Source organism: Apodemus sylvaticus, chromosome 22 (assembly GCF_947179515.1).
Source record: "Apodemus sylvaticus chromosome 22, mApoSyl1.1, whole genome shotgun sequence".
Lineage (NCBI taxonomy): Eukaryota > Metazoa > Chordata > Mammalia > Rodentia > Muridae > Apodemus > Apodemus sylvaticus.
This window is the reverse complement of record NC_067493.1, coordinates 19701639-19716276: the sequence shown is the minus strand read 5'-3', so window position 1 is coordinate 19716276 and position 14638 is coordinate 19701639. Positions and strand designations below refer to the sequence as shown.

General features: G+C 46.2%; 1 protein-coding gene across 1 annotated transcript; it reads left to right on the top strand.

Moving 5' to 3' along the window:
* The first annotated feature begins 6031 nt into the window (after nucleotides 1-6031).
* Nucleotides 6032-14638, top strand: LOC127672626 (CD209 antigen-like protein C). Its single transcript, XM_052167901.1, has 7 exons — nucleotides 6032-6162; nucleotides 6265-6348; nucleotides 7223-7312; nucleotides 7961-8047; nucleotides 8797-8948; nucleotides 9741-9850; nucleotides 13397-14638. The coding sequence occupies exons 1-7, from the start codon at nucleotides 6117-6119 to the stop codon at nucleotides 13545-13547; spliced, it is 720 nt and encodes a 239-aa protein (XP_052023861.1). The 5' UTR covers nucleotides 6032-6116; the 3' UTR covers nucleotides 13548-14638.

Genomic DNA, 14638 nt, shown 5'->3' with positions numbered 1-14638 from the left:
CCTGTACTTTTATCCTGACTAGGGAATGATGCCACCCATAGTGGCATCACTGGGTCCTCTCACATTAGTTTGTCCCCAAAACAATCCTTCATAGAATACCCATAGGCCAACCCGATCTAGGCAGTTCCTCATGGAGACTCTCTTCCCAGGTGATTCCAGGTTGTGTCATATTGACAAAACTAGCAACACAAGCAAGCAGGCAAAAGCCACAGCTTGCACCTCCTACCTCCGTATATCTGGGCTGCTACTCACTCTGAGCAAAGTGTTCCCCCTCAAGTAAACCTTCTAGGGAACACCCTCAGATACACACCCAGAGGTAATCAAGTCCACAACCAAGATTAGCCACCACACATGAGTTCCATCACCAGCTTAGAAAAAAATATCTAATGGAGTTACATGTGACCACACCCAGCCCTCCTTTGCCTGTCAATCACTAATGGGGAAAGATTTATTTTAAAGAATCTACCTTAGAAAATAATCTACTATTGCACTACTTAGCTACATTTTAAATCATATCTTTATATTCACAGACAAGAGTAGCTGTCACTGCTCATTAAAGAATCCTCTACTTATAGCATATAGAGACCATCATAGAAAACCACAACTAGACACAATGCAGAGACCGATTGCTCACAGGGGACCCAGCCAACAGATACATTATATTACGGCTCCTGAACCTACAGTTCAGGGAACATCTCAGAAGAGAAAAAAGAAGGATTGTAAAAGCCAGAATACCAGGAACTGTACTCTCAAACACTCTCTTCTAGAAACAGCTACATACACGAGACTAGAACAATGGCACTATCATACACATGCTAACATGGGAGGGAATAAAATGTCATCAGGCCCCATGTCTAGAAAAATATCTACAGGCAAATATTGACTGCTGGGAGAAGAAAACCTCACCCAGCATGATCCCCCTTATTTATTGTTCAACGCAGAGTGGTCAGCCATGAAACCACATGTGTATATGTAGTTATATATTTGTGCATATATAACAAAATGCAGTTATATATTTGTGCATATATACATTTTTATATGTAACAACAATAGTTAGAAGCTATTGAATTGACATGGAGGGGTTGGAGGAAGGGTACTTGGAAGGGACTATAGGGAATAAAATGACGGAAGGAATATAATTTTATTTTAATTAATATATGTATGTATGCATTAATATATGTCAAATATAATATATATGAAGAATTTACATAACTGGTTAATGTGCACACAATAAGGGGCTGCACACTGATCAGTTTTAAATGGGACATCTATATCACAGCCCTTCCCCCCCAAGACTCAGGGATTATCATGAAAGAAGCAGCAGCAATATTGTAATAGCTCGAGTGTTTTCTGACATTAATAGGGCTGTTGCACATAAAAACTTGCAATGGCAGCAACAGCCTGCACAAATCAAGGCAGATAAAATCTCACCATGGCAGAGGGAGGGCTCACAAAGTTTCTCCTTTATGGCTTACATAACACCCAGTAGGTGGGAGAAGGGAGTGGGAGGGGAGTGGGGTGTTCAGGGGTGAAGGAGGAGAGGGGCAGGGAGGATCGTGGTACGGCCATGAAAATGAATGGAAATCTGCAACAGATGGAGGGAGGAGAGGGGTATCTCCAAAAAGAGACAGAGGTAGGGGAGGCACCCAAGAAACAATGGGGGTGTTCTTAGTTGTGACTCACAGCACTGGGGATATGGAGCCTAAGGAGACTCCCCAGTTGAGCTGGCCCACCTTGTCTGGCCTCTAGCTTTGAAGACACTTAAAGGACCAGGGTGAGCAGATATGTAGGAGGACCCCCACCTGCTCAGAGGAGAAGGGGGTTCGGGGAAGGACTGTGGGAAGGGATGAACAAGAGGAGGACAGTGAGATGGTTATAAAGTGAATAAATAAAAAGTAAATAAAAACAAACAAGCAAAAACATCACCAGAGAAAAAAAAGCTTTGTATTTTATGTGTATGAGCTTTTGGCTTACATGTGAGTGCCTGGTACCCTCGAAGGCCAAAATCCCTGTGACTGGAATTTAGGATATTTGTTAGCCACCATGTAGATGCTGGGAATCAAATCTGGGAGCAAGTATTCCTAACTCCTGAGCAGTCTCTGTGGCCTAGATTACCTGCTTAGAGAATACTGCTGCCCACAATTCACTGGGTCTTCTCAGATCAAGTAACTTAATTAAAACAACCCCCACAAACACACCCAGTGTCAACTCAATGTGGATAATTCTTCACTGAAATTCTCTAAGTGATTCTAGGTTGTGTCAAGTTGATTAAAGGTAAGCATTATGCATGTATGCATGCACACATACAGACATGCATGCAAACACACACACACACACAGACATACACGCACATGTATGTACACACCTCTTCCTAATTATCTCTTCTCTGAATACAGGTCTTTGAGAACTCCTCGGATTCCTGCAGGGGGCAGTGCTGCGCTCTGTCTCTTGCCTGGGCATTTGCAGTCTCTGACAGCTTGGCACGGCTGCCCGACAAGCACTGCTTGGCTTGGTTGTAGAATCTTGCCTTGTTCTTGTGCCCCACCAACACCCTAGACCTTGCCTTGAACCTCAGGCTGATTCCTTCCTCTCCCTGAAGGAAGGAGAAGGGATAGAGAGTCCCATTTAGGACTGTGCTTAGTGAATGAGTTTATCCTGAGGGCTCAATCACCTCTGCCACTCTGAGGACAAAAAGCAAATTGTGGTAGCCAGGCCTAGAGGCACAAACCCTTAATCTCAGCTACATGGATTTTGAAACAGGAGGATGGCAAATTCAAAGCCAGCCTGGGGAGTTTGGAGAAACTTCCTGAAAAAAAGAAGTAAAAAGATTGAGGGAAGGTGGAAGTTGGTAATTGAATGCTTGTCTGGTCTTGGGTTCCATCACCAGTGAGAGAGAGGGGGGGGGGGGAAGAGGGGGAGAGAGGGGAGAGAGAAGGAGAGAGAGGGAGAGAGGGAGAGAGTGGGGGGGAGAGGGGGAGAGAGAGGAGAGAGAGGGAGAGAGAGGGAGAGAGAGGGAGAGAGGGAGAGAGGGGAGAGACTCAGTAACAACTCAGATGGAGCTGGGTTTTCGCTGAGTTTATCATGTTGCAATTTTCCTAAATGGTCAGCAGAGGGAGCAGTGACCAAATGGCTGGAGGCTGGGACTCACTTGCTCCTGTGGCCACTGTTGTGCTGAATTCCTGCCAGCAGTGGCAGACCAAGCCTGGAGTGTGTGTGTGACTCTGAAAGCTTGAGGGATGCTGTGAAGGCCAGCTAAGCTATCAGTGTCCCCAGACTGCCCTGATGCGCTCTGTCTGACCCTTCGGACAGGAGGGACAGGTACAGTTCGGCCGCTCTTATTGATTGGCTCAGCACACGAACTGCCTGTTTGAAGTCTCCACATACCAGAGATGCTCGGACACTACAGCCTAGGCACAGAAAATGGCCAAGCAGGCAGCTGGTCCCCAAGTGTCTCTGGGGCACTAAGAAGGCACAGCAAGTGGCAGGCGTGGCAACTTAGGGTGGGGTCTTGTGATTCGGATCGGTTCACACTGATACTGGTATGAACCCAAGTTCCCAGAAAAGGAGAAAAAAAAAAAAAAAGGCCAAACCAAGTTAAATATTTTATAAATCTGATTGATTAGAATTTGAATGATTTGTGGAGATTTGGAATGTCACCGTCGAGGAGCCAATTGTCTGGGGCTATTTTTAGTCTGCTAACTTGCCATGTCCAGCCAGTTCATCTGTGTGTGAATACAGGCTCACCTGTTGAGCTTCTGTCAGCCCAAAGGCTATGAATGTCATCAGTAAGCCTCTGAGGACTGTGGTTGTGATTTCCCAGCTGTCCCGTGACTCTCAGAGAGTGTGACTTAAGGCTTTCTTTGTCATGCTACACTTTTTGTTGTTGTTGTTGAGTATGCTGCACACAAACATTGTGTATGCATAACAATGTCTATGATACTTTTTTCAAAGGTTTATTTATTTATTTTATGTATATAAATACACTGTAGCTGTCTTCAGACACACCAGAAGAGGGCATCGGATCCCATTACAGGTGGTTGTGAGCCACCATGTGGTTGCTGGGAATTGAACTCAGGACCTCTGGAAGAACAGTCAGTGCTTTTAACCATCTGAGCCATCTCTCCAGCCCTGTCCTGCTACTCTTAAAACCTTCATGCAGTAGCTACTACTGGAACTTGGCATTTGAGGCCATTTGAATCTGGGTCCCTGGACCATTCTCATTCATGTTTAGTTGCAGAATAAACTCCTTTTCAGATGAAAGCTGCAGGATTTGGGACTGGGGGTATTTTGTTATAGTTTATATTGCAATAACAATGAAATCAGTTCTAGCTTCCTTCTATTTTCTCATTGAGAAGACCTATGCCCTTGTGTCTGTGTCTAACCAGTTCCTGAGGCCCACACCTACCTCTGTTTCTCTCTGTGTCTTTGTCTGTGAATCTCTGTGTCTCTGTCTGTTTGTCTGTCTGTCTGTCTCTCTCTCTCTCTCTCTCTTTCACACACACACACACACACTGAGCTAGTTTTATTTCAGATTGATACAAGCTGAAGTCATTTTGAAAGAGGGAATCTCAATTGGGAAAATGCTGCCACAGGATTGGCCTGGAGGCAAGTCTGTGGAGCATTTCCTTGATTGGTGATTGATGTGGGAGGGCCCACCTCACTGTGGCTGATGCCTTCCTCGGGCAGATGTTCCTGGAGTGTATAAGAAAGCACACACTGAGCAAGCCATAAGAAGCAAAGCCAAAATAAGCAGTGCTCTTCTGTGGCTTCTGCTTCAGTTCCTGCCCCGAGGTTCCTGCCCTGGCTTCCTTCTGTAATGGACTAAGGTGAAATAATCCCTTTCCTTACATTGCATTTCATCATGGTGCTCTAGCACAGATATAGCAAGTCTAATTAAGATGTGAATGCATGAATGTATATACAGTATGCACGTTAGTGTGTGTGTGCACTTGTGTGTGTGCATGTGTATGGGAGTCAGAGGACAACCTCCACTGTTGTTTTACAAGTACCACCACCTTGTATTTTAAGACAGGACCTCTCGCTAGCTCATAATGGCATTAGAGTGGCTAGCCAGTAGGGACCAGGCATCTGCTGGATTCCACCCTCCCTCCTGAAATTACAAGCACATGCCACCATTCCTGGCTTTTTTGACATGGGCTTTGTAGAAAAACTTCAGGTTGTCCCATTTGCAAGGCAAACACTGTACACCTCTCCCCTGCCCCGCCCCCCACCCCGTGCTTTCTCCTCAGCCCTGAGACCCATACATACCTCTTGATCCTTAAGGTGGTCCCTTGCTTAGCCAGCATGGGAGACTTTGGGGAATAGGTTCTAAGGATATTAAGAGAAATCAAATGTAGGGACTTCTGTTCTTCTGAGCTGAAGGCTTGATCATAAGACCTGTCTAAATATGGCCATCCAGCACACCACCAGTGGGCAAGCCAGGAAGAACAGGATCCCTCCTTCAGCATACATCACTCACAGTTCCAGGTATCAGTCCGTCATCGTGGGAAGTCATGGCAACAAGATCTTCAAACAGCTAGTCACATCCACAGTCAAGAGCAGAAAGAAATGAATTCATGTTTTCTTGCACTCAGTTCTATTTTCCACACTTACGTAGTCAAGAACCACCTATCTAGGGAACAGTGTGTCTTATAAGATCTGGGTCTTGCCACATCAGTTAACTTAAAGACAGTTCCCGATGGACATGCCCACAGGACAACCCATTGTAGACAACCCTTCACTGAGACTCTCTTTCCAAGGGATTCTAGGTTTTGTTAAGTTCATAGTTGGAACTAATCATCACAAACAGCCTCTCCCAAGTCAGCAGAAATGGACTAAAAGTGATGACACCTTCAGATCAAGACAGCAAAAGTACCAGATTAGAGAGGATCTGGGAATGGTAGAGCCGTTACATGCCCATCCATTCCGGGAATGCTGGTTGTGTGAAGTGGTGTGTCAGAGGCTCTACCACTTCCCTCTATCTTCTTCCTTTGACATCTTACAGTTCCTTGTTTTGCTTCCTGACGCAGAAGAGATTCAAGGAGTGAGCAACAGTGGATGGTAAATAGATGTCATTGTCCCCTGCAGTTTCTGGAACAGTGGGACAGCCGTGAAAGATGAATGACTCCGAGGAAGGCAGACTACAGCAACTGGGCTCCCTGGGTAAGGCTGGCCTTGGATTCTAGAGACTTGGAGAGGGATTTCAGTGGGGCCAGCTTGTGTCTCAGTTTGCCAAGGGTCTGGTTGACATTCTGTCCCTTTCAGATGAGGAACACCTGATATCCAGCGACACCAGATACTCCCTCAAAGGCTTCAGATTTCAATCACCCTATATCCTCAAGAAAGCAGGTAAAAGGAGTGGGAAAGAACAGGTTTCCTCAGTTGTCTCTGTCCTGGGGAGGGGGAAAATAAAAGTCTGGGTCTAGAAGAATGAGGGAAGAGGGAAATGTAGACTAAACCTCTGGGTCCTGTGGAGGATGGAGGTTAAGGCCTGGACTCCTCAGTCCTATGGATGGAGGCTGAGAACTGGACTAAAGTCTTAGAGAAGAGAACACTGGGGTTGCTGTGGAGGTGGAGACTGAAAACTGGACTTCACAGTTCAATGGAAGTAGAAACTGACAATAGCATCTTGGATCCTGAGGATATGTAGCCTGAGAGCTAGACTCCTGGGTCCCAGAGAAGTAGATGCTAAAGTTAGACTCCTCATTTCTACTAAGCAGACATTATGTGCTTATATTTCTGGTATTCTGCAAGTAGGAGCTGAGTGTTTAGATTCCTGGTTCCTTGGATGGCCACATCTAGGAGATTGAGTTCCTGGGTCACAGGGAGACAGAAGTTCAAAAATGGGCGCTGAAATGTTCAAGGATGAAAAGCTGGGATTTTAAGTCCTAGTGTGGTTGAGTCTGGAAGGACTGAACTATATTCTCAAGATGTTCGTTGTCTTGGATCCTGAAAAGGTGGAATATGAGACTCCAGACTCCTGGGTTCTGGGGTAATTAAGACTAAAAACTTAGAGTGGTCATATCCTGGGTCCTGAAGAAGAGCATGCTGAGTTCCTCAGAGATAGTGGAAAGGAATGTAAGTACTAGGGTGTGAGAGACATAGACACTGAGGTATTGGAATCTTGGGTCCCAGGAAGAATAAAAAGAAAAGACTGGACTATAAAACTATGGGATTGTTAAGTCAGAAAAGAAGGGACGAGCTTCCTCCTTCTCTTCTGCAGGACATCTGTGCCGTGGTCTCGGCCCCTTCATGCTGCAGTTTTCCTGCCTCACACTCTCTACTGCTCTCCTGCTGGCTCTTCTTGTCAAAGGTCAGACACGTCTGAGGGGTGGGGGCTCCCTGGTAAGACCCTTCAGCTAGGTACAAGAGGTAGGGTAAAGGTTAGGAACTTTTAGAAAATTCTTAGAGCCCTTCCCACCTCTGGTGTAGAGGAGGGTCCTGGCTGTTCTTACCTCGGCCGTTCAGTCTTCTCTGAATATCAGGTTTCTTCATCTTCAAGAGGTGTTGGACCAGCATCTAGATAGATGGCTCACTGGATAATCACTTGTCAAAGAAACATGAGGACCTGAGTTGGGATCCCAGAACATATGTGAAGCAGGAAATGGTAGGCATGTTTCTGTAATCCTAGCTGTGGTTAGACGGGCAGCAGAGACAAGAGACTTCTGGAAGCTTTTAGGCCAGCTAATCTGGCATATACAGCGTTCGACAAGAAACCCTATATCAAACAAAGTGAGAGGTGAGGACTGACACCCAAAGGTGTCTATACTCTGACTCCTCCAGTATGTAACAGCTTGTCCACAGTCACAAACACACATGTACATGCACACCCACCTACAATTTTTAAAAAGAGATATTAAACATGATACTTGGCTTATTTTTTTAATGCTCCCAGTGGACAAGTTCAGGCCATGGCATATGAAAAATGTTTAATAATTGCAGATTGCTTTTCTTGTTACAGTGTCTAACGTTGCCCACTCCCAGCAACAGGAACAGGCAAAGAAGGAGAAGATAAACCAGGAAATGACCCAGCTAAAGCCTCAAATAAGTAAGTGACGAGAAGGCAAGAGCCCCCAGGGACTCAGCAGAGCATCTCCATGTTACATGGGTTGGCTTTAGCTGCTCCCCAGCTCTGAGCCTCCACGTTTTCCTCATTTGATTTGATAACTTTATGGAAAGGTAGCAATGAGGGGGGTGGCAGGATGGCTCAGCAGTTACAACCACTTGCTGAACCTTAAAATCTAAGTTAGCTTCTTGTGACTCCCAAGATGGAAGAAGAGAACTCACTCTCTCAACTTATTATCTGACCTTCACATATGTGCTATGGCATGGGCATAACTCTACACATACACACACACACACACACACACACACACATAAACACACACGAATTAATTAATTAATTGACTGATTGGTTGAAATTAGGGTCAATGGAAGTTGATATTCATAGAGAACTGTGCCCATGGTTGACACTCAGCCAAACTGTAGAGATCCGTTTTGAGCTGGTTCACACTTCTTCCAGCTTTGAGGAGGTGGGCCAAGACTTCTGGACTCCTGGATCCTGGGGTGATTAAAGCTAAAAACCTAGAGTGGTCAGGTCCTGGGTCCTGAAGAGGAACATGCTGAGATGTTCCTCAGAGATAGTGCAAAGGAATGTAAGCACCGTCTCAGAGAGTAGAGAAAGGAATGACTTCCTGGGATGTTATGTCTCAGGAACCAGTGCTAGGGTTGAGGGCTGGGCAGGCACAGAAATATGCGCATCCAACATGACCATCCTGACCCACCTCTCCCCAACAGACCGCCTGTGCCGCCCCTGCTCCTGGGACTGGACACTGTTCCAAGGAAACTGTTACTTCTTCTCCAAGTTCCAACAGAACTGGAATGACTCCGTCATTGCCTGCAAAAGACTGGATGCCCAACTAGTGGTCATCAAAAGTGGTGATGAGCAGGTACATCTGGAGGACCCAAACTGTTCTGGTACACGTATCACCCACATGCATCTGAGGAGACACAGTTTGCTAGTTGCATTGTGGATGAATGCTGCTTGCTTCACATGAAAAGGGAAGAAAAAATAGTAGAAATCAAAAGATAACCAAATAGTGTTTCACTACCACCACCACCACCACCACCACCACCACCACCACCACAACCACCACCATCACCACCACCACCACCACCACCACCACCACCACCGTCACCACCACCACCACCACAGCCGTTATACAGCATCTGAACATGAGTGGGTGCCTTTGGTAACACATAAAATGTAAATGGTTTCTGTTGGCACACTGGAAAGCACTGAATGACTTCCTTTATTAGGCTTTTTAAAGAGTTCAATATCTAGCATTTGCCAGTTCCCCTCATGTAAATGCTGCCATCCTGAAATTCAAGTTACCAATGGTACATCCCTCAATGCAGAGCTCAAAGGAGGTCCAGTGTATGGTCAAATGGAAGACCTGGTACAATCTGGCTTCAGCGTTTGTACCCAGTGGTGAGCTAATCCATCTGGCCACGTTCAGCACTCCTCATAAGATATACAGACAGGCAATATTAGTATGTGTCATGAGAGGAGGTTCAGAGCAAACAGGATACAGATGAGGAAGCCATGAAAGACCTCGTGGGACCCTCGAAAGCTGAATATCAGACTGCAAGCAGAACTTCCTGCTACGAGTTAGGGCAGGAGAGCATCAATGGAATAGAAGGTACGTAGCCACCACCTGACTGCTTCTCTGCCCCTCCAGAGCTTCCTGCAACAGACTTCTAAAGAGAAAGGCTATGCCTGGATGGGCCTGTCAGACCTGAAGCATGAAGGCGTGTGGCACTGGGTGGACGGTTCACATCTGCTCTTCAGGTAGATCCAGGGCAAGCAGAGCAGCCTACAACACTGTGTGGTGTGTTACTTAGTGATAAAGATAACTTAAGGAAGAAATATTTACCTGGCTCGCAGATCCAGGTGACATAGTTCTTCATGGTGGGGATGGCATGACGTCAGGAGCTGAGGTAGTGGGTCACATGGCAACAGCAGTCAAGAAGCAGGGAGTCAGCATAGGCCAGACTCTGAAGCTACGGCCCACCCAAGTGATCTGCTTCCTCCAGGGCCTAAAGGCCCCACATCCTTCTCCAATGGTGCCAGCTAGGAACCAGATGTTCAAACACTGAGACTATGGAAGACAAATCACACTCAAACTGCAGTAGGTGGCATTAGCAAATGCTGGCTAGTGTTCTTCCTTAGATGTGTCTCCATACTCTAGCCCGCTAAGCATTAAAGACATTTACTCATGGAGGAAGGAGCTCTTCATAACCATATGCTGATAAGATAGATGCCAAGTACATGGAAATCCATAGTCAGAGATGGAGGAGGGATTTGTAGCCTACAGGTGTCGTATAAATGTACTATATTAACAGAAAATCTATGTGATTATGTATTTGTGTTGCTATAACTAAATAGCCGATAAAATCAATGTTAGGAGTGATTAATCTGCTCACAGTTTGAGGGTATAATCCGTGCTGGCAAAGGCTTGAGGAAACTAGTTACACTGCAGCCATAGTCAGGAAGCAGTGGAAGAGAAATGAATGCTTTAAATTCAAGCAGGATGGAACAGACCCAGCCTACTTTCTCTATTGTGTGTGTATACATGTGGGGTGTACACATATGTGGGGGTGGGTACATGTGCACGTGTGTGAAATGAGTGTATTGCACAAATGTGGGGTGAGTACATAGCACATGTATAGGCTGGGTGGGTGCACGTGTACATGTGTAGAGTGGGTGTATGTGTGTATGTGTAGAGGTGAGTGTATGTGTACATGTGTGGGGTGGGTGCATGTGTACATGTGTGGGATGAGTGCATTGCACAAGTGTGGGGTGAGTACATTGCACATATATAGGCTGGGTGCATGTGTACATGTGTGGGATGAGTGCATTGCACAAGTGTGGGGTGAGTGCATAGCACATGTATAGGCTGGGTACATGTGTACATGTGTGGAGTGGGTGTATGTGTATATGTGTAGGGGTGAGTATATGTATATATGAGCGAGGTGGGTGCATGTGTACATGTGTAGAGGTGAGTGTATGTGTACATGAGTGGGGTGAGTGCATGTGTACATGTGTAGAGGTGAGTGTATGTGTATATGAGCAGGGTGGGTTCATGTGTACATGTGTAGAGGTGAGTGTATGTGTACATGTGATGCATGTGTACATGTGTGGGACGAGTACATTGCACAAGTGTGGGGTGAGTACATTGCACATGATATATAGGCTGGGTGCATGTGTACATGTATGGGGTGTGTGCATGCATACATGTTTTGCGTGTGTGCACATGTACAAGTATGGGGTGGGTGCATGTGTACATGTGTGAGGTGGATGCATGTGTACATGTGTACATGTATTGAGTGAGTGCACTTGTACATGTGTGGGGTGGGTTCATGTGTACATGAGTGGGGGTTGTTGCATATGTGTGTGGGGGTGGGTAATGTGTATGTACCTGTGTAGAGTTGCTATATGAGTACATGTGTGAGAATAGGTGCAGAAGCCAACCTCTATTATCTTTGCAGATCATAATCTACCTTCTAGTTTGAGACGGTTTCTCAGGAACCTAGAGTTTGCTACTGAGATAGGCTGGCTCACCAGCAAGCTCAGGGAGCCTCCTCTGTCTGCACTCCACCCTCCAATGCTGGGGTTATAGGCACACAGCTGCTGGATGGGGGTGGGGATCCAAACATGGGTCCTCATGCCTATGCAACAAGAACTTTATCTAGTTAGCAATCTTTCTAGATCACTACTTTATCCTTTCTAAAAACTTAGGCCCAGTCCACGGAAAAGTGTTGTCAGCATTAAGGTTGAATCTTTCTACCTCTATAACCCGATCTAGAAACTCTCTCACAGACATTGCAGATCCTTGTCTCCTAGATGATTCTAGCTTCTATCAAGTTGACAATTGGTATAAACCACCACTGGTGGTAAAATTTCTTGTTGCCATAGAAAACATTCCTTGTTATACTTATAGATCCCAAATGCAGGAACAGACATCATGTCATGGAAATCACAGAAGGAAATACCAAGTGTTGAAAAAAAAAATCTGTGGGGTCAGGGTGGGGGTGGGAGTTGAAGGCAAGAACTCTTGTTCTGGTGCCCATAGGAATGAATGACTATAGCTGTATTCCAGGTTTAGGACTTGTCAGTTTGGAGTATCCTTGGGGTTCTGGAGTGTGGATGCTATTCCTGACACTGTAGTGTTTGGCCCTGGATATGTATATTGCAGCTAAAAGTACAAAATCATGCGAAGGAAAGTGGCTTCCTTCTGTGTAAGTCTGTGGAATCTGAGTTGGCTGGTTATATTTGAAGAAGGTTCCCCCAGTAAGATGTCCTCCTTCAGTCATGGAAGATGACAAGGATCATGATGGGCCAAGGTTAAAGGACTTGGGTAACTGTCATACATGCAGGGCAGATACGAAAGCTTGCCATTTCAATGATAGAAATGTGACTGAGGGAGCAGGTAATGACTGAGTTGGTAAATCACTTGTCATGACTGTGTCCTAGTTTCATTTCTGTTGCTATCATAAAATACCCTGGTTAAAAGCAAGTTTTGCGAGAAAGGGGTTAGTTCAGCTTTCATAGTTCCAAGGTACAAACTGGCATGGTGGGAAAGTTGAGGCACCAGAAACTTGAGGTAGTGACATCACATCCACAATCAACAGCAGAGAGAAATGGATGCCTCTGTGCTCACTCACAAGCTGGATCTCTCCACTCTTACACAGTTCAGGGTCTCTTGCCTAGGTAGTGGTGCTGTGCACTGTGGGTTTTCCCACCTAACTAACATAACTAAGAAACTCCTCCACAGACACACCCACAGGCCAACCCAATGTAGACAAACCCTAAGACTATCTTTCCAGGTGACTCTAAGTTGTATTAAGATAACAGTGAAAACTAACCCTTATGTGGTGCAAACATGAGGCCCTGATTCCATCCCCTGAACCCACAGAAGAAAGACAGGTGTTTTGTCATGTGCTTGTCTTCTCAGCACTGGGAAGGCAGAAACAGTGGATCTGATGCTCACTAGAAAGTTAGTGTAATAAAGAGCGTTTAACTGGTGCTTATGGTTCCAGGGGCTTACAGTCCATGACCGTCATGGAAGGGAGCATGGCAGCAGGAATGTAGTCATGGCGCTGGAGCAGTAGCTGAGAGTGCACATCTCAACCCACAAGCACAGGGCAGAGAGCTGGCTAGGAGTGGCGTGGCCCTTTAACACTGCAAAGCCCACCCGCCACCCGTAACACACCCCCTCCAACAAGCCACACCTCCTAGTCCTTCCCAAACAGTTGCACTTACTGGGACCAAGCATTCAAGTGTGGGAGCCTGTGGGAGCCATGGTCATTCAAAGCACCACAATTGGTTTTGCAGTTTCATGAAATACTGGAACAAAGGAGAACCCAACAACGAGTGGGAAGAAGACTGTGCAGAGTTCAGAGGTGATGGCTGGAATGATGCCCCATGTGCAGTAAAGAAATACTGGATCTGCAAGAAGTCTGCTATGTCCTGCCCTGAGAAATGATGTGTCATCTCTCTGTAACACCTGTTGTCCAAATGGCCCTGCAGGGTGACTGAACTTAACCCACAGTCTATGCATGCCAGTTCCTTCTTCTGCCAGCATGAAGCTCTTAAGTGCATCTGTTTCCTGATTCATCCTCCCCCCTTCACTCTCTCTCTTTCTCTCTCCCTCCCCACGCCCCAGTGTGTGTGTGTGTGTGTGTGTGTGTGTGAGTGTGTGTGTGTGTGAGTGTGTGTGTGTCTTATATTTTGCTGCTAGGTAGGGGGCACTTTAAAGGACATATGACAGGAGCTGGAGTGGGACATAAGGAGTGGTGAGCTGGCCAGTCCAGGTGGCCCACCCGCAAGGCATTGTTAAACACCTCTGAGTCTTGATCATGCCCTCACAGCTTCCAAACAAGGGTGAGGGACAGGAAGGAAGCAGGACACAGAATTCCCTTCTGTCATTCCTGGCCCCCAGCAAGGACATTCTGGAAACTGTTAGATTGGGAGTCCCTGCCCTATCTGTGTCTATATCCTCATCAGAACAAAATTAAGGCTGTACCCATTAAGCAAGAGGTCATACAGCCCCCTGGAAACCTTCATTCCCTTTCATGTCTCTGTTAAAGTCACCACTCCTGCAAACAAAATTCTACAACACCTTTCTTTCTGCAGCTAGCTTGTTTTGCTTGGCATAATATCCCTAAGGCCCACAGTGTGGAGTCTATCATACATTTTTCTTATTCACCCCTAATTGTGGGCCGGACCTAGTAAGGCACCCCCCCCCATGCACATTATGTAACCGATATACAGTTCGGTCTTCATGTGGATCCCCTAACAACTGGAACATGGCATTGTGTGTGTGTGGTGGGGAGGGGTGGCCCTGACTCTATTGCAAGCTTGTGGATCCTGTTCTCCTAACTGGGCTACCATATCTGCCCACAGAAGGAGAGGATATACCCAGCCCTACAGTGACTTGATGTGCCAGGGAGGGTTGGTGCCCAGGAGGGTCTCCCCCTTCTCAGAGGAGAAGGAGAGGGGGCATAGGGGGAGGGAATGTGTGAAGGAGGTATTGGGAGGAATGGGGCTGCAATCAGGATGTAAAGTGAATAAATA